Source organism: Microtus pennsylvanicus, chromosome 13 (genome assembly GCF_037038515.1).
Source record: "Microtus pennsylvanicus isolate mMicPen1 chromosome 13, mMicPen1.hap1, whole genome shotgun sequence".
In the NCBI taxonomy this organism is placed as follows: Eukaryota; Metazoa; Chordata; class Mammalia; order Rodentia; family Cricetidae; genus Microtus; species Microtus pennsylvanicus.
Genome location: NC_134591.1, coordinates 76,506,977 through 76,532,925, shown reverse-complemented (window position 1 = coordinate 76,532,925; position 25,949 = coordinate 76,506,977). Strand labels below are relative to the sequence as shown.

At 55.0% G+C, this 25,949-nt stretch overlaps 1 protein-coding gene across 4 annotated transcripts in view; it reads right to left on the bottom strand.

The window, feature by feature from the left end:
• Positions 1-25,949, bottom strand: part of Casz1 (castor zinc finger 1) — a 145,853-nt gene that overhangs the window by 34,837 nt on the left and 85,067 nt on the right. For 2 of the 4 annotated variants that reach the window (XM_075946779.1, XM_075946783.1), the window contains exons 1-2: positions 17,747-17,883; positions 17,315-17,353 (exon numbers count right to left, since the gene is read on the bottom strand). In XM_075946779.1, the coding sequence (XP_075802894.1) occupies positions 17,315-17,353; positions 17,747-17,795 (88 nt within the window). In that variant the 5' untranslated portion in view covers positions 17,796-17,883. Of the gene's footprint in view, positions 1-17,314; positions 17,354-17,746; positions 17,884-25,949 lie in introns of those variants that run through there. The other 2 variants (XM_075946780.1, XM_075946782.1) reach the window with 1 other exon arrangement.

The following is a 25,949-nucleotide window of genomic DNA, read 5'->3' as shown; positions in this document are numbered from 1 at the left end:
TCCCGGCCCATGTTTGCACAGAAAAGCTCACGGCAGGTCCCCCCTCCTGACGAAGTGACTTATTAAAGTTTAAACAGTAATTAACAGAACAATAAAAATAAAGGGATGTTTGGGGAGTCATAGCGCACACAGGGTTTTTGGCAGTGCCAGCAGTTTTTCAGTGCCCTGCGCTGGCAAGCAAAATGTGACTGTGAAGCCGGGGGGACGGAGGACGGGCCAGAGTTGAGCCAGGGAGACTTGAGGCCTGTTGGGCAAGAAACCGAGGCCAGACTGGAAAGGACGACGGCCGAGGGTAGCGGGATGGGTGCATGGGTACAAGGAAGAAAGTACGGCACAGCAGAGAGCTGAGGAGGGGGGCTTTCGTAAGGTCAGGAGGTCGACAGCCTGACCCTGCCTGGCCCTAGGTACTTCCAGGAGCCCAGTGCCTGGTCACATCTAGCCAACTCCAGCAAGGACCTGGCTGGGGGAGGCTTGAGGTCCCTGGCACGAGGAGACCCTAAAATTAATGATTCCTGAAACTGGACCCCTGCCACTCTGGGTTTTTCTCCCAGTCAAGTAGGCACCTTCCTTACTCTACCCCTAGCCCCTGTGCCAGGGCACCCTAAGACTCTACCCCTAGCCCCTGTGCCAAGGCTCCCTAAGACTCTACCCCTAGCCTCTGTGCCAGGGCTCCCTAAGACTCTACCCCTAGCCTCTGTGTCAAGGCTCCCTAAGACTCTACCCCTAGCCCCTGTGCCAAGGCTCCCTAAGACTCTACCCCTAGCCCCTGTGCCAAGGCTCCCTAAGACTCTACCCCTAGCCCCTGTGCCAAGGCTCCCTAAGACTCTACCCCTAGCCTCTGTGCCAGGGCACCTTAAGATCTCTCCTAAATACATGTGTGGGGAAAGCCTTCCTCAGTCTTCTCTGGGGAAGGAGACCTGTTATAATAACTTGGACCAAGTCCCATCTAAAGCAAGAAAGCACCCAGAAAGCTAGGTCTTCAAGCAAAGTCTTCAAGCCCAAGCTCTGCAGGGACCTCAGGAAAATCAGAGCATCCTGGTGCTAGCAGAGTCTCTTGATGTCTTCCTTTTCCTCGCCTATTCTCTCTGCCACAAAGGCTACACAAGAGGCTCAGATCCAGGGCTGTAGGGGAAGGCAGAGTCAATGTGAGCCAGCCAGGGAGCGGTACCGAGGAGCTGAGGCCAGTACCTCAGTGCTTTTTCCTCAAAGCCTTGGGGGCCAGAGGAAAAAGATGGAATCCAGGCTGGCCAGGTGATAGGCATCAAAGTCCTGCTGAGCCAGTCCTTGGCCTCTAAACCCAAGCTCCCTCGCACCCACTTCTGCCCTCTCCCAGACTTCCTCCACCCTCTCTGAGGGACAACATGTGTTCATCCCAGGCTACCCTCCCATCCTGCTGCCCGTCTACCACTGCCTGCCACCGCCCTTCCTCTTCAAGGAGAGTCACTGTCGAGTCAAAGCTCTCTCCTCACCATACAGAATCCACTTTACAAGGGGATTTACAGTACAGCACCCTCATTTCCACACAGGCATAGAGTGGTCTCCGGGACACCAGGAGACCATAGGCGGCCTCTCCTGAGCTACTCCATCTGGGCCTATGCCTCACAGCTCCAGCCTGACTGGGTCATCCTCAAGAGCCTCCCTCCACCTGGGCACCTGCCATTGGCAGTCCCAGACCAACATCCAGCTGGGAAATAAGCCCTAGCCAAAGGCTGGAGCCCTCCCAGCCTCCCCTGCAGGTCCCTGGGCTGGTTCCCTCCACATCAAAGGACAAGTGTTAGCTGGAGTAGGTAAGAGGCGAGGCTGAGGCCAGACTCCTTCCACTCTCCTGTCTCATGAGATCTGGGTCCTGGGAAGTAGATGGACACTAAAGGCAAAGGCTTCTGGGAGTGTGGGGTCCAGAGACCTCAGTGCCACTCGGATGTCAGGCACGTACAACTATGCCCCAGGGGCTGCAGGGTCCTAAGCCAACAGCTTTTCTCTCCCTCTTTCTGTGTAGGGCTCATTGGGGCTTCACTACCCCCCTACTCCAGTGACTCATAATGGGGGAGAGTGGGCCCAGTGATGTTTCCCCAGCTTCCAGCTGCCATGCTCCATTGGCAGTTGAGCTGGGAAGGCGCTCACACTCCCTCACTGCTGGAGGAGGCAGCCTGAGTCACCCTGCCCCAGAGCCGTGCTGGGGGTGGGAGGCAAGGACGAGGCAGAGGGTGTTCGGGTGGCACCAAGGAGGGCAGGTGGGGAAAGAACCCTTCCAATGGGTCTGCTTTAAGGCGGACAAGTGGAACTGTTTCAAGAGCCCTCCACCTGCTGTCTGTTCCAGGGGCACGGGCAAGGATTTGAGGCTCTGCAAGGCATTCCTGAGGGGGTGCGGGAAGCCTATGTTCAGGTCCCATGTGCCCTCCCATCCTAGAGAACAGTTACCAAGATGCAGGCTGTCTTAGATCTGCACCAGACTTTAGAACTACAAAGGGGCAGAGGCCTAAGAGGATTTGGTGAAAACCAGGGTCGCTCATTGCCCAGGACCAGACAGAGCAGGAGACCCAATCCCTATTCTGAGTCTCTCATGTCCAGAAGACCACCAGACCCTTTCCTGTTTAAAGGGGAACCTTCCACAACCTTGAAAACAGATTGTTCCAGTCTTTCCTTGGTCCCCACGGGGTTCCCTTCTGGGAAGGATTCAGGCCACATACTGCTCCACCCTTCCAAGAATCCCAACAGCTCTAAGCAGAACTTATGGGGTGCAGGGTACAAGGCTGGAAGTCCGGCACCCCAAGTCTACAAGAGCAGCATGAGCAGAGGCTAGCCCTTTTCCACTGTCCTCTGGGCTGTGGAAGGGAAGCAGGGCCAGAACTATCCTGGAATTAGGAAAAGGGCTTGGGACAGACAGGCTCTGGAGTGAGCTTGGCCCCAGAAGGGATAGGGAGGCAGCTTCTGACAGTCCAGAGCAGCCCTCACCATCTCCGAAGCCTACTGCTCAAACCTTTTACTGAGGCCAATGGTGAGGGGGACGTGAGGGGACTAATTTAAGAGTATTTTTAAAACTGTGGCCCTGGTGGAGGGGTTTAGCAGTTGTCAGCCATCTGGAATAAAGAATTACAATCACCTCCCTAATCCTATATTCTCTAAACCCTAAAGCTGGTTAGTGTGGGGCAAGGCAGCAGGTGGGCGGGGGGGGGGGGGGCGGCAAAGCCGAAAGAGGTGTCCACGGACCTAGCAGGACCTTTTCCCCCCTTGGAGGGTGCCTGGGCTTAGGGTGTGGGCAGAGGAGCCCACTCAGCTCCCCCACTGCTCACGCTTGCTCACTCCCCAGGCCTTGCCGGCTTGCGCAGGGGCCGTCAGGTAAATTAGATCTGAAAGCTGACAATTTCTGACCATATTTCCTTGATTATTTCAAACAAATGCACAGCAGCCGCTGTAAGGAGATTAAAGTGACATAAACGTCCCGAGTGGGAGGGGGGAGGGCAGAGGATTCAGGTCACCCCCATCCGTCCCCCGCCTGACAGACGCTATATCGCTATCCAATCCAATAAAAAATCCCCCCCTTTTGCTTTAATTAATTTTACAGCTAGCTTGCTTAATTACTTTCAATCAAAATCCTCCTGCCATCGCAAAATTAGAGATGGTTGAGCTCCATTAGCCTAAATTCTTCATTTCCATATAGAAAAAAGGCTGTCTACAGAGCCAGCCTGGGCCCCTGGCAGGACAGACACTAGTCTGCCCACCCGCTGCCAGCCAGCCCACTCTGGCTTCCCTTCTCTGTCTCCTCCATGTCTCCTCATCTCCTGAAGGTTCAGGTGGGGTGTTCTTCCCACTATCCCTTAGGTCTTCCCCAGACACCGTACAGCCGCATCAGGACCAGGCTGAACTAAACGGCCAGGCTGACACTGTGCTCTGTACCAGCTCAGCCTCTGCTTGAGGTCTTCCCCTTCCCAGCTGCCTCTCAACAGAGCTGCAGGCCCTGGCTAGCCAAGCTCACAGCAGCCAGGGCCTGCCGGCCCTCTGCCCACCAAGAGTTTAGCAGGGTGGGAACACTCTAAGTCTTGGAGTTTGGCGTGTCTGCATAGACCCTGGAACCACCATCACCCAGGGTTCCCTCCACTGACTCCTGGCTAGAGCTGCTGCCCACTGTCAGAGCCACTGAAGGACCAGCTGTCTCGGTGGCACAAGGCAACACAGTAGCCCCCACAGACTAGTGCCCCCCCATAGCCATGGTTCCCAGTCTGCAACAGCTGCTCCTCCACCCCCAGCCTGGTTGGTGGGTGGTGGGTCTGGGCTCCGTCCACATCCTGGGCTGTGCTGTCTCCCCTCTCCTCCCCTCCACCTGCCTGATCCTCCTAGCCCCAAGCCCAGCTCCGGAAACTCCACTTCAGGTTTTCTATGCTACAACCCTGAGTGTCACCACAGGGTCCAGCCCAACCTGGGATCCAGCTGATTAAGGATCTGCAACAGGATGTGGGGATTATAATAAAACCTGGCTCTGGACCTTCGGGGGCAGTAGGCCAAGTCTGGGTTCTAGGACTCCTCTCCCCTCCTTTCTCCACAATGACCCCCAGCCCAGCTGTCAAGGGAAGACCCGTGAGAGGGTCTGAACAGTTCCAGCTAGACTCTGGGGAGTGAGTGACACAGGTGGCATCGAGGGACCTGGACCAGGCTTGTCAGAAAGGCAGGGTGAAGGTGGGAGAAGGAGTACTCTCTGAAGTCTGCCTTGTACCCACTATGCTCTTCTTGGAAGCCAGCCTGATCTCTCTTAAGGAACCAATGTGTTGGTAGGGCGTATTCAGCATGGTGCCCCGTGCAAAGGCAAATATCTAAAGAAAAAGTGTCCTATGGGTTGTATGAGATCCTTCCAGGCTACAGGCCCCACAGTGCCCCACGGCTATGGCTGCCTAGCACAGGGTGTGAGGCCAGCTATTGGTGGATGAGGAGCTAAATTTGGTGACTCTCTTTTGGGACCCCCAGTAGCCCGTGCATCCATTGCTCCTCTCTGGTCCAGTTCTAAGGTAACTATGCGCCCTTCTTCTCCTGGTTTGCAGGGCTTCTCTGCTGCATCTTGAATCCCTACTGGCACTGTCCACTCTGGCCCTCAGGAGCCTAGAGGATAGTCTGAAGCCTCAGCAAGCTTGGAGGCTAGCAAGGACACATCAAGAGAGCAGAGCATGCGTTCAGGATGCTCCTGGAGTTTATCTGGCCTTGCTGAGCCCTAGGGTTAGCAAGGTGAAGAGGCTCTCCTGGCCCTGCGTTTTCTGCATCATGCCCATCACATGGCCTGGACCCTCTCTCTTGCTTCTTTCCTGGGGTTCACCACAGGGAGTAGGGGGCTGGAGAGGCTGCCACAGCTCCAGTCTGTGGGCACCTGGCTACTTCTTGTTGCTCTCTGTCTACTGAACTAGGGTGAGCTTCATTCTGTTTTACCCAGACTGTCATGTCTGGCCCAGGTGGGCAGAGGTGGAAGGGTAGATAGAAAAGCAAGCTCAGGGTCCCAGAGATCCAAGGACACCTACTATAGGATGGCACAGCCCAAATCTCCTCCACGCTAGGTGGTACCTGTGAGGCAGCATACTCTTCTACCCCAGGCCTTCAGTATGCTGACCCCTGGCAGAGGTACCTCCTTCAACTCTGGGCCTGGCCTCCCTTATCCTAGACCTGTCCCTCAGAGGTCCACTCTCCCGGTCATCCCGTCCCCCTGTCCTCATCTCTGAGCCCTGTTCCTGTTTGTATCCACAGTAACAACTCATTATCCATCCAGCTCATTAGACCACGAGATCCATGGGACAGAACCGCCGGCCAGCACAGCGTCTGGCCCAATAAATATTTACTGAAACGAACACAGAAAGCTAAGTGCTTCTTGTGTTCACTAGGGCAGAGCTGGGGACCCAGGGTGTGGCTTGACTTCTGAAGCAGATCCTGCCTAGCTCTAGGAACCTTCTCTGCCTGTCAGGGTGGGGACTCCCCGGCTGGAACTGAACTGACACTGGATATTGCCCTCCTCAACCCCAAGCTCACCTCCAGATGCCCTTCACAGGACCCTGCCAAGAGAACAAAGAAGGCCCCAGTTGTTTCTGTATCTCTCTGTAAGAGGAACAACTGTTGCTAGCCAGGCCTTTCTGAAGAAACCCAGCAACTGTTTGCAGTGGAGGGCAATTTTCTCCCTCTGCCTTCTGTCCTTGTCCCAAAAAGGAGAAAAAGAGATTAAAAAAAAATGGGGGAAGAGCCATACCAAGCCCCACAATCTCTCTTAACCCACTCTCAAGTCTGTCTGGAAATGTCGTGAGCACAAAGAGGGCACAAGGACAGCCACCTGCTGTCCCCGACAACTGGGACAGCCGCAGCTAAGGGACAGGCTGTGAGATCAGGACCCAAAAAAAGGAGGTGAGAAAGTGAAGCAAGGGGGGATGGAGGGAGGCGAGGGGGGTGTGCAGAAGGACAAAGATCAAAGCCCAAGAGGGTGGAGGGCAGTACCTGGCCAGGAAAGGCAGGGCGCTAGCTCACTCATGCTCGCTCACGCTCAGTGGGATAGTGGATGTGCTGGGGGTGGAGAAGACAGAGAGAAGATGACTGGAGAAGAGGGAGCGAGGTCTATTAAAATCCTCTCAGTGCATAACACAAAATGTCAGGGTTTATAGCTTCATTCTTGGCTTTGCCGGGACTGAGAACCCTGAACAGAAATGTCACCGCTTGTCATGTTTAATCACCTGCTGTTTGTTAACACCTCCCCTGCAAGGAGCCTGTCTCAATCTGCCCCTGAGACCCCAAGGGACCTGGAAACTGAAAACATCCAGGCTCCTTCGCAGGGGCTCTTGGTCCTGCCTCAGCTTCCTGGTGGAGGAGCTACCTTCTGCTGCCATCCGCAGACTCCCAAGGAGCCCCAGAATGACGCTTCTCAGCAAGAGGGTCATGACCCCACTGGTGTGAGATGGTTGAGCTTGGTGTGGAAGAGGCAGGCACTTCTCCTGCCCTCCAGCTTAACCCACCTGCTGCCTCAGCCTGAAGCCAAGGGAAAGTTAGTCAAGGAGGGCCTGGAATTCCCTGGTGTCAGCTGGAAAACCAACAGCCACGGACATCCAGTGTTTCACCCCCTCCTCTCCAATCTGACCCAGCCACACCAGCTATGGGTCTGGCTCCCTCTTGGAGCACACATTCTCAACCCTACTACTTCACAACTTCCTCCTCTGGGGTGGAAGAGATGTGGGGTGCCAGGGTAGCTATGCCCCCAAGTACCTGCCAAGCTGCCCTAAAGACACTGAGATGTTCCCTACCTCCTAAAATAATATGGTCCAATCTGGCCAAGAAGTCAGGTCCTCTCAAACCCATAAAGCAAAGAGGGGACAAACCTGGTTCAGGGATCAGGCTGAGTCCCAACCCATCACCCAGCTGTTTGCAAAGCGGCCACTTTGCTCTCTGTGGTTCCCAAGGAAACACCGTGAATTGCAGCAACACAGAGCAGTGGGACACTGGACTGACTGAACTCGTGAACTGAGTGAAGTGGTCTCTGAGTGGTCCAGGGGATGCATTCCCTCCATCACTCTCTGCCTTCGCAGAAGCACACTGGACAAACATGAACCTGAGGACTCGCCTCCTAGGAAAACCACAGGTCTAGACTGTGTCCACAAGCACTTCGGCCTGCCCTGCCCTGCCCACTTCCATCTCACCAGGGACAAGTAAGAGTGACCCACCCTGGCAGCCCTCCCTGCGGACAAAGGAGAGTCCCTTTCTCAGGAGCTGTGAAGGAAGAAGGCCTGCAGCAAAATCAGGTTTCCTGTGAAGCCTAACAGCCATTTGCATCAGCCACTACACTGTAGGTGGGCCCAGGGAGGAACCCAAGGGGACAAGGGGACTGTAATGGGATCTGGAGCCCTTCAGGGACACAGGCTGAATAACACAGTCGGTACCCAGGGATGTAAGCTTTGTAATTTCCCCTCGACATTGCCATGTGGAACAGTCCCTCAGGGAAGCCTGCTTCCCCCCTGGCAAGGAAGTTCCATACTGTGTCTGTCTCCTGGCTTTTAGGAACAAGTCTGGCAGTGACTATGGGCCTCCTGTTTCCCCACCTGTGTTTTCTGGTTTTGGGGTTTTTTTCCCCTCCCTTCAGTGCTAGAGATGGAAGCGCGGGCTTTACAAGTTCTAAGAGAGTAGCTCGACCTCTAGGCTACGTCCCTCCGCACCTGTGAAACAGTCCAAATACGCTGAACTTTGTCTTTTTCTAAGAGAAATGAGTGTTAGGTGCGATAGTCATTCTCGGTCTCTCAGAAGGAAGATGCTGGGTAGAAACCCAGAGGACGTGTGAGGTCAGGTGGTTCGTGTCCTCTCCAGATGCCCTGATCCATCTGTGTCCCACAGAGAGAGGTCTCCGTCTTAAAGGCGTATAGAGCCATTGCTAGAAGAGCCCTCTTCTATCCCTCCCCCCCCCCGCCAGGCCTCTAGGCAATGTCTTGTCCTGCCTGGGTGGCATCTATGTGCCCACTTGAGGACACGCACACTGACCTCAACGCAGCAGGCCACACAGCAAGCCTGGGTCAGGGCAGAGTAGTATCAGGGGGAGTCAGTTGTAAGTCACCCCTCCTGCATAGGACATATTTAGCTCTGGAGGTCCCTAGCCTCTGCAGGACCACAAGGGAAGGCTGATCAACTGTCCTTAGCTGGTGAGGACCCGGGTGTTCATAGAATGCTGGTCTGTCTAGTCCTGGGTAAACTGGAGCACTTGACGACCTCACCTCTGCTCACTGTGTTGTTCTGAAAGGTGGATACCCTGCCCAGACTCTGTGTGGGATCTGCTCCTGAAGCCCCTTCTTCTCGGGGGAACTGATGCCCCTGACAATGAGAACCCAGGCTCTCCCACTGCGGTTTCTGAAAGCTTCTCCTTATCATTGGCTGGTACCATGAACACGTGGGATGTGTCTTCTACCTCAGTAGACCATGGTGCATCCCAAGGGGACACCAGAAGTGGGGCCTGGGCTTTGGGCACTTCCAGGTCTAGAGTTAGTGGGCCTGAGATCTCGGATTTATCAGATGAACAAGCCTCCTGGCCAGGAGGCCTGCTGTAAGCCTTTCATTAATTTACTATTAGATAGGAAACTGCTCCTCACCCAGGAATATAAGTTTTCATCTTATTTTAAGTTGGATTCTTAAAACAATTACCAGGGCATCTGGCGATGACTTCACCATACTACCGGGGCCCTGCAGGGAAGAAAGGCAGCCCTGAGGCTGCACAGGCCCTGCTCTGGCCCCTAAGGGGACTCAGAGCCCCAACCTCCACTCCTGATCCTGAGAGAGCAGTGGACACACTATATCTCTGAACCCTGCCATGTGTGGAGAGGCTCCCTCCAGTACCACCTGCCCCCTGAACCCGCTGGTGACAGTTGCTGAGAGCTTCAGCAGCTGGTGCCGCGGGAGCATTTTCTATTTTTAATTGTTTGATCGGAATATTAACTCATCTAGGCCTGCTCCCAAGGCACAGTTCCCAGCCAAAGGGTTTCCCCCGTTTCCCACACCTTCTTTCTCCCCTCGCTAGTCAGAATCAACGTTGAAATTAATAATCAGAGACACACAGGCCTCTGTGAATTTGCCAGAGATCAGAGTATAGAAGATTTAAAAGAGAAAAAAAAAAGGCAGCCTCCTCCATAACCCAGAGACACCTTAGAACTGGTCCTGGCCTCCTGTGCCCTCTGTGAATTGACCCTGGGCTCCAGGGCAACAGTGGCTGCTCCAGCACACACAGGCACAGAAGCTCTGACACCATCCTCACACTTCCTGGCATTTCTCCCTGGCCAGCAGAGCTCTTTGCCCTGGGTCCGGACCAGCTGGGCAAAAGGCTGGCTTTTTGTTGGAGCTTTTCGGTATCCACTTAGAGGAAGGGAGCCCTCGGGAGAATCGGCCAAGGAGCTCTTCTGTGGTGACCACAAGGGCAAGTCACATATCCAGCCTGAACGGGGTGGCACCTGAGTCTGGGATATACCACTGCTGAGGGAGTCCAGCCCTCTCACCTTCACCTGGCCCTTCTCAGGAAAGGTCTCCCACCTAGACCACACACTCCTGGCCTCTTGGCCCTCCTCCCTCCAGATGCCCTTGGCTCCCACAGCTCTGCTCTTCCCTCTCAAGGTCATAGGGCCGTCCACACCAGGAATATTTACTCACCAGACTGGCCCTGTGAGCGGCACTCACCACAAATATGCTTTCTGATAAAGCTGGCAGAAAAAAATTCTAGAGCTCAAAACAATGTCAGAAATTAGCCCCCACCCCCGGCTGGCCTGGAACAGGTCATGCAGCTCTCTGGGACAGTCCTGGGGAGCTCTGGTTACTCTCCCTCTCTCACTTAGCTGCTTCCTGCTTTACCTCCAACATACAGCCTGTTGCCAGGGCCTTGGGGACCGGGGACTAAGCTGAACTGGGTCTTGGGAAGTAGTCTTCCCATAGCCTCCAGAGGCCAGGGCCAGGCCAGGCAGCTTCTACCTTGGCTGCTCTCTGGGCCGTCTCACCTCACTGAGCCCCCTCCCCCACCCCGTCCTCTCTCTGTGCACAAGGGCTTTAATGTTTTTATTACCTGTTTGACTCGCTGCCTTATTGCTTCTCCCCTTAATGGGGCCGTAACCGTGGAAACGAGGAATAAACGGCCACCAGAAAATGAGATGATTAAACAGGTCACCCTGGCAAAACAAACTCAGCTAAGGAACCTCTGGGGGTGGGGAAGGGAGGCTACCCCTCCCACATCCAGAGCCAGAAGGTCTGGACCAGGGTTGCCCACAAGCCCAGAACACTGAGAGGGCTGGGGCAGATATAGTAGGGCGCCCCCTGCTGGTCAGCAAAATACCCAGTTAGTCCTCAGTGGGCCAGGCCTTCTGGCTTGCTGTGGCTTTGGGCTCTCAGGCAGCAGGGAGAACAGCGCTGCTCAGAGGGAAATGAAAGGGGAGACGATGCAGAAGACGCCTTTTTGGGTCTAGTGATACAAGTCTTTCTGGAGGCTTGTAAGCACACTCCCTCTCAGGAGTCCCCTTAATTCAAGGACAGAGCCCCATAGGAAAAGCCCAGCTGTGGGAAGTATGCTATGGGAATGCCTGGTGTCCGTTCCCTTCAACCCAGGCCCTGAGACAGGCTTTAGGAAGCGGACTCAACAGCCAAGCACTTAGGCCTCTAGCAGGGCTGTGGGACCAGAGGACACCCCAGAGGGAAGGCCTGGGAGACATGGCTCTTCCGGTATGGCCCAAATATTCTACCATAAGGCAGAGGTCTGAAACTCTGGCAGTCTGGGCTGGTCCCTCATTCTAGCCTTTCTGCCTATACTGGTCAGACAGTGGAGCGAACCTAGCTTAGAGCAGAAATCCCAGCGTGAAGTCTACTTGACAGGAGGGGAAACGGGATAGAAGGCCTATAGCAACTTGACCTCATACTCTGTTACACCCTGTTCCATACCACAGTCATGGCTAGTAGCAGCTGTCTTCATGTCCCCTTGCCCCCTCTCACCATCCATGATTCCAACCCATTCCTTCCTGTAATGCAGGCCCTAGAAGCTCTTGAGAAGCCCAGGCCCTGAGGGAATCAGACACCATTTCCTGCCTTCCTCCTTCTGCCCCACTCAGAAGCTGGGCAGGCACTTGGGGAAGAGGAGTGTCCATCAATCAATTGCACCAGCACTTACGGTGGGAAGGCATGAGCCCCAGCCCCATTCCACGTACTGGGAGGAGATGTCAACACAGCAGCTAATGGTCAGCATTAAGAGCTGGACTGATGGAAGAAAACAAGGCCCTGGCCTTAACCTTCTGGGGACCGAGGCTCATGAACATGAATGCTGTCCTGGCATACCAATGCCACGGGTATAGCCAGCTCCTCTGAGAAGCAGGCCCCAGCCAGCCTCTTATCTCTTATCTCTTCCTAGGGCCAACTGGGTATGAGGCTGGCAAGGGGTGTGGGGGAGCAAGGTGAGTAGGAAGGGCCTGCCTGCCAGAGCTGGGTGGCCTGGCAAAAAGGCAGAAAAATGGAATTGCACAATGAAAAGTAACTGCTCAGAGTTGAGGGGAGAGGCCTGGGAGAAGTCTAGATGTAGGAGGTTGTCCCTAAGGCCACCCGTTCGTGAACATCCTGGTCCTCATTCCAAGTCCCTCATCTTAGCATGCGACAGTACCAGCTCTCTCTGACTCTATGCGTGCCTGCAAACTGGGGGCCTGGCCACCCTGATTCTGCTAAGTTCCTTAGGACTCACTGAACTGCGGCCTCACCGCCCACCTGGGGGCTCTTTCCTCACAGGGGACGTGTGTTTTGAGAGCCTGAGGTGTAAGATACAGACAGCCAGACAGGGGTACACAGGACCACCAGCCTAACACCTTTCGCAAACCACCCTGTACGGCAGTCTGCCCAACCGATTCACCTCCACACCCCAGGGCCACTGGCTTCCAGCACCTTTGGACTTGCTAGACCTTGGCTTGACCACCCCAACAGCTGCTGCTTGCCTTGGGGACCCATTTCTGGTAACGACTTTGGAGCAACTTCCTTCCCCCTCTAAACATGAGGACCAGGAGAAGGAAAAGTGGGGAAGACAGGGATAAGGGGAAGGAGGCATAGAGGCAGGAGTGGGTTGAGCAAGACTTAAAAACCATGGGGCCTAGCCGGGCGGTGGTGGCGCACGCCTTTAATCCCAGCACTCGGGAGGCAGAGGTAGGCGGATCTCTGTGAGTTCGAGACCAGCCTGGTCTACAGAGCTAGTTCCAGGACAGGCTCCAAAGCCACAGAGAAACCCTGTCTCAAAAAAAAAAAAAAAAAAAAAAAACCATGGGGCCTGGAGTGGGTGGTGAGGTGAAGACCTGATTCTCTCATGAGGGTGGACTAGCCCATGGTAGCGGATGGAGGGGTGGGAAGCCGGGAAGTCGCAATGGCCTGGCAGGGTCCAGAAAGAAAAGTCAAGAGCCCCACCTCATTCCCTGCCTGGGGAAGTGGGCAGGGACTTGAGCCAGGGACAGCAGCTTTAATGAGGAGAGGCTGCAGCAGTGACTCAGCCTTGCAAAGGTGCCTCCATTTATTTTATTTTCCATCATAAAAACTCAAGCTGCAACTCAGCCAGATTCCCTGGCTGTGGGGGGTGGGGAGTATCAGCAGTGCCAGGGAAGCAAGGAGACACTGCCTAGCTGATGTTGCGCGCGCGCGCGCACACGCACACGCACACACACCCCCTGTCACAGCCCCACCACCCCATGCCTCTCTTAAGAGTTTGTGGGTTTCCCTTCACAGGTCCCTACCAGGGAAGAGGGCCTAAGGTGGGTTCTCTCTGGGGCCTCTTAGGAGGATGACTATGCTAGGCCCATTAGCTGGCATTCTGCTGCCCTGGAACCAGAATCAGAGCTGGTTCATAGCCACTTCACCGTCCTGAGCTGCCTGGTGTCTCAAATGCTTTCTGCTGAGGATGGACCAATGATACACTTCTCACCTCACCCATGTGACTCTTCCCTGGATGCCTGCTGCCTCACTGAGCAAAATCAAGTTGGTAGTCAAAGACCTTAAAGGTCACTTGATGCTCAAGTCCCTTCCAGTGTCACTGCTGGGGACACGGCCAGCCTGTCTGAATGGGACCAGGAAACACACCACTTCCAAGACAGCCCATGCTGTGCTCGGCTCTGACGGCTCCTTCCTGCCAAGATGGCACCAGATCGCCCGCCCCCTGCAGACCAGCAAAACCGGTGCCCGGTTTGGTCCCAGCTTAGACTGGTTAAGTGGGTATATCTGGCCAAGTACAGTCTTCAGGAAGGAAAATTGAGGGCGATCTAGTTTACCCAACCCAACAGAAGTAGCACAGACCATTCCCATTCCCTGGTGTGTGCCGAGTTCAGTGTACCTTGTGCTAAGGGGGCTCGTAGAAGCTTCCGCTTCCGGCAATACCAAGCTTTGAACCTCTGGCTCACAGAAGTTCTGCATGCTGATGTTCGGGATGCCGGAGCTAAGTGTGGACAGTTAAGTTCTTTGCTCCTTGGGGTAAGACACAAGTAGGGGGAGTCTGCTGCCCTTCTCCTGCCTAAGGTTGTTTCCTGGGCCAGCTCTCTTGGCCTCATCTCTCCTGGCCTCCTGTCATTGAAGGCTGAGTCCCATGTGACATGGGAGCAGAGGGTCTGCCTAAGAAAAAGGGTCCTGACCTGGAACCCCAGCAGGACAAGGAAACAGGCCTGGCTCAGTGAGCCCTCCCAGACTTGTCCGGACGACAGGTCTGCACGTAGTCTTCAGTGGGTAGCCCCTCACCAGCTCCTCTGAACTTGATCTCTTGCCTAGTTGGCCCTTCACCCAGAGCAGCCTACTTGGATCCTCTACAGGACAGCACTCCCTTCTCAAGGGGGGCATTACCGACAGATCCCAGATAATTGAGGGCAAGCTCTTTGTCACAGCTCCAAGGCTCTTAGGTAGCCATTTCTGCCCAGGCTCCAGTGTGTTTAGACCCAGAAATCAGCCTGGGGTGGGGGTGGGGGCTAATCCTGGGAGCTTCCCAACTACAGGACGACCTACCTGTGTTTGAAAGCCTCCTTCCTGCTCCCCCTCCCCCTCTAGTGCCCTCCCCCAGGGAAATCACTCTAAAAGGGCCTAATGGAACCATGTCCTCCTCTCTTCCTCTCTCCTCCCTCCCTCCCTCTCTCTCTCTCTCCTTTTTTTTTTATTAGCATTTGTGGAATTTATTCCCAAACTCTCCTAATCTTCCGTACACAACCATTTGATTTGCATAACCCAACCCCCTCTCATAAAAACTGGCTGCTAGTTTAATTAAAAAATGTAAATTTGCTGTCATCTCGGGGCCTGGTGAATTAGGACGACATCGGCATTTTTTATTGCTAAAGACGTCCAGATTGATCCAGCCCTTGGCTGAACTATGGTGGGGGAAAAGGGGTCCACATGGCCCTTGAGGGTCTTGAGATCCTCCCATCCCCTCTTGAGAAACCTCAATTCTCCCCAGTCCCTGAAATCACTCATGGTCAGAGCCGTTCAGGACCTCCATGTGTCTGAAGCTAGAGGGGACAGTTAACCCCATCTCGTACTTGTTGGAGATCTTGGGTACTGACAACTCTAGGGCTTTTCCCTGCTTACACTGTGCTGAGGCCCTTAGCAGGAGCTACTAGGGCTGCTCCCAAAGGAAGGAAGCCCTGCACTGCCCCGCACCAGCAATAAGCCTTGGCATGTCCCTGTGCATGGGGGAGGTCAAGAGAGACCTTCTGAGCTCCTGAGGATGACAGTGGCTGCCCCAGAGTTGGGCTTAGGGAGGACAGAGCTGACTGAGCCCCAGTCTGCTTCCCCTTTTTGTGAAGTCAGGGGAAAGTGCTTTTCTTCTGAAGTGCTGAGATTAAGTGAAACTCCCCAGATCAGAGAAGAGACGGGAGGTATCACTAGACAACTCCAGGAAACAGAACTTTGACACCACGGACCTTCCCTCTCTGTGTGGCCAGAGTCCAGGCTTGGGTCCCACTGGGAGTGCCCTGCTCCAGCTGACTTCCTGGCCATTTCGGCTTCTAGGAAAAGTTTCCAGAGCCTGTCCCTGGAGTGTGGAGAGCAGCTAGTCTCCCTAGAGCCCTTAAGATGTCACAGGAGGTTCTGTCACTTGCCTCCTGCCCTGCCATCATGACACTCCCCAGAAGGGATATGGAATCATGCCTCCATGGCAGCCTAGAAGAGACTGGCATGGCAGGATGGGAGCCAGCTCCAGTTGGCACTCAGGTCAGAAGGAAGAGGGTAGGGCCCGCCTTCCAGCTGAGTAATGCTTGAGTCCCTTGTGCTGGCCCATAAGCAGGCTCCCCTGTGCCAGGTAGGGGGTGGTGCCAAACACTGGGCCTGTCTCTGAGGTCTGTTTCTTGGCTGGCATGGGTGGGGGCCCCATTTCTGAAGAAAAGGGGGCGGGTCCTGAAAGGGTGGTGAGGAGACACCTGATTAGAGGTGGAGGCGGGCTGGTTCTCCCTGGGGTGGAGGACAGGGAGGGGCAGGGTGGCAGCAATGGCTTCAAGACACCTTCCTCAATATTCCCAGCAGGGGGCGTCATGCCCTTCCAGGGCACGGATGTGCAGAGACCTCCACATCCCCTTATCCAAGAACACACCTGTTCTAACAACTCTGTGAAGGTTCCCTGCCCCCACAACACACACCCCTGACTGCCCTCTGCTGCCTCCTGCCTTACTCTCCTTTGACCTCAGAGAGGCAGCTGCCACTGTATGGGTCCTATGGGACTACACCATGACCTTGGGAGGCTCTAATGCCAACTCTAACTAATACCACCTTTCCTTCCCCAAATGAAACAGAAGGGGTACGGGATGGGTTCTGACGAATTCTCAGCCTCTGCTGCTCTAAGACACTGAACGAGAGTGCTGCTTTTGACAACCTAGGATGAGAGGGTCCTGGCCCAAAGTTGGTTTCGGTAGAGGAGGCTGGTAGAAGGCCAGAGAACTAAGATAAGGCCCTTCCTGGTCTCAGATCGGAGGATGAAAAGAGAATCACCGAATACAATTAAATCAAACTAGAAAGACACCAAATTCATTAGTTAAACTCTGCCCCAGGCCAGTGGGGCACTAGCTAGTCAGCCCTAGCCCCATGCCAGGCTCCCCAGACCCAGATGTCTAAATGGAGTCTTTAGTCTGGCCTACCATCACCTCCCAGGGTGGGGACTAAAAGGGGGGCTGAGAGAGAGAGAGAGAGGGAGGGCAGGAGGAAGAGAGAGAGAGAGAGAGAGAGAGAAAGAGAGAGAGAGAGAGAGAGTGAGTGAGTCCTGGGCCCCTTACTTTGAACTGATAACAGCCACCTCAGCCCACAGATACTCAGGTGAAAAACACTCATTAGCCATAATAAGTAGCTTGATCATCCGACACAGCCTTGTCCCAAATAAATTAAATTCCTTTACCTTGAGACAGTCGCCCCGAAACCAGACTAACCACCTTTCCCAACAGGACGCTGCTTTCAAAAACTAAACCACCCCCCACTAAAAAAATAAAAACACACACCCCATGAGCCACACACACAGAGATCTTTGCAAAGGGAAAAGTGTGCGTCTAAAAACACAAGAGAAAAAACACGGAGAACAAAAACCCCCACAAAAAACCCCTAAATCCTCTCTGTCTCTGGGTGCCCCCCAGCTCCCTGTCCCCTCGGTTCTTTCATAATGACAAGCATCAAATTAGTCACAGCCACTAAGCGAGTTAACAAATAACAATATCACCATCCAGAAAGCAGGGCAAGCAGGGACCATGGGCACAGACCCTTGGCGCCTGTCCGGTACCCTCGGCTCAGCTGCTAGCTCATTGGGCTAAAAATACTAACTTCCGTCAAAGAACCGAAAGAAAAGTGAAAGAACCTCCCCATGGGTTCCCACCGCCTGTACCTGTTCCAAGATCCATCCTCCGCTCCTTGGTCCCAAACTCTTCGAGAAACGCCATGAAAAGAAGAAGAAGAAGAGAGAAAAGAATGTGTTTAGTGTCTCGCGGGCCCCCCTGTCCCCGCCCGCCTGCTGTCCCTCCCCGCCGGGCCGAGCGCATCTTGGGCTCGGGGGGCGCGCGTCGGGCCAGGCCGGGTCGGGAGGGCGGCGGCGGGGAAAGTTTGCTCCGCGCCTCCCGCTCGCTCTCACGCTCCGGCCCGCACGCTCCCGGCGGCTCCGAGTTCCCTCAACTAAAACAGAAATTGCCCATGGCCGTGGCCAGGCTGGGGATCGGGCTCGCCAGGCCGAGGGCCTCCCCACTCCCCGCCCCGTCCCGAGAGCTTAGGGGTCGCCGCTCCGGCCCGGCCCGGCCCTCCCCCTCCCGCTCCCGGTACTCACCATAGTCGGAGAGTCGAAAGCCGAATTCACTTAAATAATCAACTTTCATAATACTTAATTAATGCCTAATTGCAACTGATTACTCCCCGAATAACAAGTTGTTTTAAAATCCTGATGTCATTGCTCCTGACGGTAACACTCAGGGTAACAGTTTGGCAGGAGGGAGCGGGGCGGGCGGGAGCGGCCGGGCGCTGCCAGGCGCCGAGGTGATTGGCAGGGCCACCGTGGCACCGCCCCTCGCCGGGCGCGCGCGCGGCTCCGGCAGGTGAAAGACCAGACGCGCCCGCCGCGCGCGCCCGCCCGCCGCGCTCCGGCGCGAAGGTGAATGGGCGCGCGCGCTCGCCCGCCCGCGCCTCTGGCACGCGCGCTCCCAGCGCACAGGCTCGGGCCGGCTGAGTGACTCTCCAAAGCGCAGAGAGGGAGGGAAGGAAGGAGGGAGGCGGGGCCGGCGCTCGTGGGGTCGCGTGCGAAGGAGGGGGAGGCTGGGGGCGGTTGTGCGGTGTGTGCGGCTGTGTGGAGGAGCCGTGCGCCCGAGCGAAGCGGGGAGATGGCACTCGCGCACACGCGCCTACCTCTGGCCGCGGGCGCGCGCGCACTCGTTCGCCCTCCTCGGCCGCTCGCCCGCGGTCAGCCACCCTGTTCGCGCCCCCGCGCAAACTTTTCTGCGCGGGAGCGAGCGCAGGTGCGAGGCTTTTTCGGCACGCTCGCGCGCCCTCCGCGCGCGCTCCCGCCCGGTCCCTTCGGAGCAGCACCCGGCCTGCGGGTGGGGCAGATGTGGAAGGGGTTTTCTTTCCCTTGCTCGCCCCCACTTCCCTCATTTTGTTGTGGCTATTGGAGTTCGAAGAAGAGAGGAGTCGCGGGCGGCGCGGCTGGGTGTGTCGGGGAAACTCGCACGTCGGCCTTGCGCTTCCCCCGTGCTCACTCCCGCGCGCTGGCCACCGCGCTCCCGCAGGCCAGCAGCACAGTCAGAAGTTTCCACCGCTTCGCTCTGCTTTTGCCTTTAGAAAGGACCCTGAGTCCCACCACGTCAAGGCAGGGTATTCCAGTCCCCGGGCCTTTCTCTTTCCTCCTCCCTCTCTTCTTCCCTCATAGTTTCTAGGCAATCTCCTCCGTTGATCCACGTCATCCCTCGAGCTTCCTTTCCATTCCTGAACACTGGCACCCCTCAACCAAGTTGGCCAACGTCCTGACACCTGGTCCCTGGGGACCACACCTTGCCCACTCGGATGCCCCTTAGGGATGGACCAAGCACTTGTCTTTCTTGACTCTCCCTTTCTCCCTGGGTTTGTAGGTCTCTTGCCGTACCCCCCACTCCACCTGTACAACCCTAGATGGTCCATGCTGTAGCCCTTGGTACTCATGTACCAACTGCGTGGAGGGGCTCAAGGAAAGCATTGTGCAGGGAGCAGGACCTCAGCAGGTTTGCCAACCCGATACCTGTTCTTACTGTGCCCAGCTTCCTGTCCCCTGATGGCCCAGCCTGCTGTCTATCTCTCCCTATTGTCCCCTCTCCTGTTGCAGGATGAGCCACACTGCCTTCCGAGGAGGGGAGGAGAACCGGCTTCAGCTCTCCCTGGTCTGGGCAGCATTCAGCAAAATGGCGCTGGCCTATTTTTGCAATATTTCTATTTTGCAAAGGGAGGGGCCCAAGGAGGCCTTGAGGCAAAGACGTCAAGGGAGTTAACAATCTACTCTTTCTCCTACTTTCCCTTATTTCTCTCCTTTTCTTCTGGCTGTTCTTTAGTTCTAAATGGCCCGGCAAAGAATACGGCATCCCTCTCTTGTTCTGCCACCCTCCCTAATGCCTTCTTGACAATCAGTCCAGGTTGTCACACCCCCTCCATGCTGAAGGTCCATCCCCCATCCCTATATGAAAAGGCCTAACTTTACTGGGTGTCCAGTGGCTCTAAAACCCTGAGTAAGAAAACAGGGCTCTAAACCACGCCAGTACTCCCCAGTGGCTAGCCCAGGGAAGCCCCGTGGGATCTCTGTTCAGGACTGCCCTGAGAAACCTCTGGGGTGCTGCTTTGCAACACCCCCCCCAAAAAAAAACTCAACAAGGAGTCTGTCCCCTTGCAGCTTTGGCTTGTAACAACAGGCAATTAGTCCCACACCCCAGCCTGGTGCGGGCAACCAGGTGAAGAACGAAGTGAAGTCTGGCGCCATGTATGAAGGGGTGGTGATGAAGCTGTCTGCCACACAGAGAGCTCCCTACACAGCCTCTGGCTAGTTCCCAATGTCCTGGGTCTCAGCTGATGATACTCAGGGCTGACCCTCAGGAAGAGGTAAAACACCCCTGGCAGAACAGTAACTTTGTAACCTCTGAAGGTCAAAGGCTGACTAGGAATGGCAGACAGCGCAGGTCTGGGGGAGCAAGGAGGAGTTCACAGATCTCGGGGCCAGCAAGAGGGGCTGCCACAGGTAACCCGGGGAGTGGGGTGGGGGGAGAGCCCTGGGCTTCCTGGGAAGCACAATCAACCAGCATAGATGGAGTGGGCTGGACTCAGGAGTAAGGAGCCATGTATGGCGGAGGACAGATCCGTGAAGTAAGAAACTGAGACCAACTTGGCACGTCAGGATTTCAGGACAGGGCTGAGGGCTGAAGCATCCGGGTTGAGGGTCACGGGTCAAAGGCTGTGTGTTACGAGCCTCCAGGTCCGTCTGCTCTGTTTCTAAGCGTGTGCCCACACCAGTAGGAGAAGCCTAGAGATGTGGCATCTCTTAGGGCTGTGGCCCATCTATGCCTTCATTACTAGTCTGATGTGACACCTCTGAGACCCTGAGACTAGCCATCGTGAGAACATTCCACAGTCTCTGCTGGGCTCCAGGACCTGGGCGCAGAGCCTTCAGGTCTTTCTAGGACACCCCACCCCAAGCAGAAGAGAAACCTCTTTAGCAACTTCATTCAGTCAAGTGGCCCACACCAGCCCCCGCTCTCCCCAGTCAGGTTGCCATGCTGGCTGGCATCCTCTCGCACCCCCAGTGTGCCCACTCATTCTCTCTCCCTCCCGAGCCTGGGGCCTTCTCACTCACCAACCTGTTTACACATCAGGTATCTCATGCTTTATCTGTTCTCATTTTGAATTTGTAACTTTCACATAAACTTGAACAAAGCTGCTTTTGTTCCTGCACCCCACCCCAGGATCCCAATAAACTGGTTCCCTCTGAGGCGACTGGGCCAGGGCACAGAAGCCTTAGCCAGAGGACTGTGTGTGCGTGTGAACAAGCGTGTCCGCACCTGCGAGGGCGTCCGAGTATCTGACAGTGCTCCACGGGATGGACGGAGAGTGTCGGGGAAAACAGGGAGCCAACAGAGTATGGACAAGAAGCACAAGGGGTCACAGAAGGGCGGAGCCATTTAATAAGGCCTGGGCCTCAGTTGGGACCAGGCTCAGCCAGCAGGTAGCAGAGAATATGGGCCCCGGACAGGCAGGTGCTGGCCCAGGGGAACCACAGAGAAGAGGAAACAAAGGGTCGGTTGGAGCACGGTACAGTGGGTGGCAAAGCGAGATACCGAGGCCACGCTAAGTGTAAGGCAGACACAGGGATCACATTATGGCAGGGTAGGGGCTGGCACAGCCGCACGCTCGGCCCGTAATCCTGTTAGCCAGCAATCTCCATTCCGAAAGAGCTTCATTTCTTTGTGAATATTTGTAAACTAGATATCTAATGGAAAATTATAGGAAAATTATAGTGAAATTCATGACGGAGAAATCCGATTATCCCTAATTCAATTATGCCATCTTAGCCCACACAGCACATTTCCCATTTTTTTCCCATAAATACCGATGCCAGGGGTCCCGGTAATCAAATAAAATTGAAAATCATCTTCCCATTAAATTCAATTAGCCGCAATTTCTAAAGCCTATCAGAGATTTTAATTACTAAATTATAAAATTCTCCAATGCTAAATTGAAACCAAAAAAATTGCACATCCTTATATTTCAGAGAAAAAAAAGGGCCAGCAAAATCCTTCAAAAATGTTCTCTTCTGTCCAACTCCAGAGCAGTTTCCCTACCTGGAGGAACCTCACGGTGCCCGCTGCCTCTTTGCTTGGCAGGGATGCAGCCAGGGGAGCTCAGAGGGGAGCACCCTTGCAGGGAGGGGCCCAGACATAGCCACTAACAGAGGAGCAAACCACACCCCTAAGGCTAGCTAGGGCGGTAGCCATCTTCACTATCCTGGCAGTCTTGGTTCCCGAGATGTCCTCAGCTCTGTCTTTCACAGTGAGGCCTCAAACTCGCAACACTGACTTCTTGCTTGGTGAGCTGGGCCACAGTCAGTGGGGTTCAGAGATAGAAGCTTCTCACTTAAGTGTGCCTCCTAGAACCGCTCCGGTGGGTCCCCTGATGGCTGAGGCTGGGTCAGAGATGACAGATAGCAAGTCTCTGGGTCCCAGGGATTTCTTAGCGGGTGGGTGTTTCCAGAGTCTATGGGTACTGGCAGGGTACCAGTTTCCTGGGACAAGAGCGAGATCTATGTGGCCCAAATCTGCCTCTCCCTGCTCTTCCAGCACATTCCGCTTTCCTTTCCCTCCCCGGAGAAGTCAGCAGCATTGAACTGGTCAGAGGAATGCTTTGCCTCCCGAGACTCTCTCCTACCCCCACCCTCTGTAAGGGACACACTGGCCATGACACCTAGCAGGAGCCCCTCTTCCAAACCACTTACCGGCCTCTAAAGGGTGCTCGGTGCTTCAGGAGAGCCCAGGGAGGTGGCATTGGTGGCAGCATAGGTCTGCCCTGTCTAAAACCCGAGTTAGGTGGCTGGGTGGGCAGCTAGTAGCTCCAGCAGACTTAGGGGAGTCAGCGGAGCCCTACCAGCAGCCTAGCACCCAGGAACAGGGAGCAGGTCTGATCTGCCAGGCAGCCTGGAGTGCCAGCAGGGGAGGCACCCGCAAACAAAACAAAAACAAAAAAGTTAATTATCTTTGGCTTTTTCTTAATAAATATCCAAACTGGCCGGGCCGGATCCTCCACTTTGGAGGGAGAAAGGAGGAAAAAAAAAACCACCAAACCCAATCCAACAGACTCATTCTTTCTGTGTGTCTACTTTTCCCTTTGACTCTGGTCCTTGGTTTGTCACTTACCAGAAGCAGTGACAGTTTCACATAAATTTCCAGTTTTTGCAAATGCCAAGAGACTGGCTACAAAAGTGGTTTTGTTGTTGTTGCCTTTTTTTTAAGTTTTTTTTTGGGGGGGGGGGAGCGGAGCATGAGAGAAGAGAGGCAAGTGGAGAGAAAACGGGTGAGAGACAGCAGAAAAGACGCAGGAGAAACATGAGGGAGGGTGGGGGATGAGGCAGGCACACCGCCGCTGCTGAGGGGTGGCTTGTAGCCACAGCCCTGCTGGCAGCCTGACCCTGGCAGGGCCCTCCCTGCTCTACAGCACACTCACACTCATTTCAGCTCCTGTCAGGGGGCTCTCGGATTTCCCAAAGCCACCTAGGTCTCACTGGCCGCTCTAAGCTGCCACGGTGCTGCTGCTTGGTCTCTGTGCCAAGCTTCCCTTCCAGGAGCAGGGCTGGAAGAGAGAAGCCAGGGAGAGGAACAAGGGGAGGAGGGAATGTTGGCTGTCCTGGGGTGGGGGTGGGGGAGGGGGTGAGGCTTTTCTGTATGGAGTCATGAGCATACCTGGGGAGAAGAGAGTTTCATGTTCCTGCCTGGGCCTACATGTTCAGATGGTGCATGTACATGCCTGAGCCCAGACTGTCAGAAACTCAAGGTAGGGCATGGGGTGGGGGCAGCCACCAGGACATGGAACGCTGGCTTTGGGATTCTTCTGCCTGGGTTCAAATGCCAGCTCCACCAGCCCCTGGCTGTGTAATCCTAGCCAAGTCACTGGCCCTCTCTGGGCCTTCATTTCCTCTCGTATCTAAAGGGAACTATTATCAGTTGTTTAAGTGGGGAGAGGGGAGGAGAGTGGCTGCCAAGGAGTATGGGGGCTTCTTCCTGGCAGATGAACAAGTTCTACAGTCAAGAGTGGTGATGGTTGTATACCCTTGTGAACACACTTAAAAAAAAAAAACCACTGGATTTTTACATTTAAAATTGGATAGATTTTATGGTATGTGGATTATATTTCAACAAAGCGGTGTAGGGAGAAGTAACGACAGTATTCTCTCCTGTTTTGGACAGAGATTCAAAGACAAGGATCACCCTGGCATGGCTAAGTGATCGATCAGCATCCACTGTTAACGGGGCTTGCGTTGGTATCTGTGAATGTATTCTGCTGGTGCTTACAAATGCTTCCCTGGGTTTCTGGCCAGCATGTTGTCAAGCCACTGAGCCGCCCCCTCCCCATGCCTGGTCGGGGATCCTGGGCAGCTGCTCCCTGCCAGGGGTGGGAAGTGTGTGGCCTCCTCCTGCCTTCTCTGGGTGGGTCCCTGGAGAAAAGGCTGCCCACCGTGGCTGGCAGACTCCCGAGCTACACTCGCTGTCTCCATGTGCAGCAGACCGTGAATTCACCTTCATACTAGTTACAGGGTTATTTAGCTTCTCCTGACACTGACAATCACCGACTTTAATTCGCTGCTTGGTTTCTTCCTGCTGTGCCCTCTGCCCACCCCCAAAATCCTTGGGAGAGGATGGGAAGGACTGAGGTCCAGCCCTCTCTTGCCAAAGCTTGCCCTTTGGAATGATAGAGTGTTGGCAGGAGGTGGGGATGGTCCGTAGAAGAAGATGCTGGGCAAAGGGCTGGAGAAAGTCTGGGAGAGGAGCGAGTACCACCAGGGCTAATGGGAGCCTCCGTCCTGCTCCTCCAGCTGACACTAATGTATTCAACCTGACATCCGTCCTGTTGTCCTGAGTGACTCACCCATCAGGCTGCTGAGCTGAAGACCTGGTGGGACCCACGGGGGATGGGGACTCAGTCTGGGGCTGGGCTTCTAAGACCAGAAGCTGGCATGGGGCTGGCTCCCCTACCTGCTGCTAGATCAGTAGGTGTCCCTCAAGAAAGCAATGTGATAGAGCCCATCCTGCAAAGGCAATCCTCCCCAGCTCCTCCACCAGTCTCCTATCAGTCCATCCTGGAGGCTTTTCCAGGCTTGCTGCCCTGGCGTCTGGGTCACTTCTCTTCCCTTAACAAAAACAGGTGAGAAATCGAGACCTACATCTCCTGCCACCCACCCAAATCACACAAGCCTGAAACCAATGTGGGAGATAAAGCCATAACCAGATGGCTGGCTGGGTACAACAGGGGACTTTGCTTATTGACAGAATCCAAGGGCAGGCACTCTTCATCAGGCAGGGCGTCAGAAGCAGAAAGCCAAGAGGATTCACAGACTAGGAGCTTGTGAAAGGAGAGCAAGGTCAGCCAGGGGCACAAGAAAGACAGAGAGATGCATGGGCAGGTCCAAGCGTGCGTCCACTTCCTCCTAAGCCCCATTCCTCTCCGCCCCTGCAGCTAGAGAAGTGGCCACGGTGGCCTAGGCAAGAGAGAGAGATGTCAACGGGGCCGATGGGAAAAGGGGCTTGTTGACTGCAAACTGTCCATTATGGCTCAGATTATAAGCATATTGCACAGGGCTCTCTGCACGATGCCGGGGAAATCCAATACGCTGAAAGGTTAATGCAATCAATTAGGGTGACAAGGAAGTAAAGTAGAGCCTTCCGAGTAGATGAAAAGGAGAGAGGGAGAGCGAGCCATGAGTTGGGGGGGGGGCAGCATTTGTGGTGGGAAGGCAAGAAGAGAGAGAAACTTAGGGAGCACATAGAGAAGGCCTGGAGGGGAGGAGAGACATAGAGAACAGGGAGGACAACAGCAGAGCCAACAAAAGGCACCAAACAGCTCCTGTCCCAGACCCCCAGCTGTCCCAGACCTCCAGCCGTCCCCCAGGCTTATTCCACAGCCATGGAGTCATGACAGGACAGCTTTGAGTAGGGCAAGCACCCACTTAGTGACTCCCGGGGGCCCACTCAGCAGAATAACAGCCTCCCTTGCACCCTCAGCCTCACAGGCCTAAGCGGGGACCCAGACCCTTGTCTGGCTTCCTCCCGGCAGCTGGCTCAGGCCTGTGAAGGAACCTGGTGAGCAGGACCCCTATGCTATAGAAGCTGATGACCTGGGAGAATGGCCACATTCCAGGGCCCAGGATTTCCCAGGGGACATTCTTCTTCCAGAGGGGCACTGGACTCCGAAGCGTTGCCATTTCCAAGGGCTCAGACTCAGAGGTTTTTCAGTCAGGGTCAGGAAAAGCTCCATGGCAC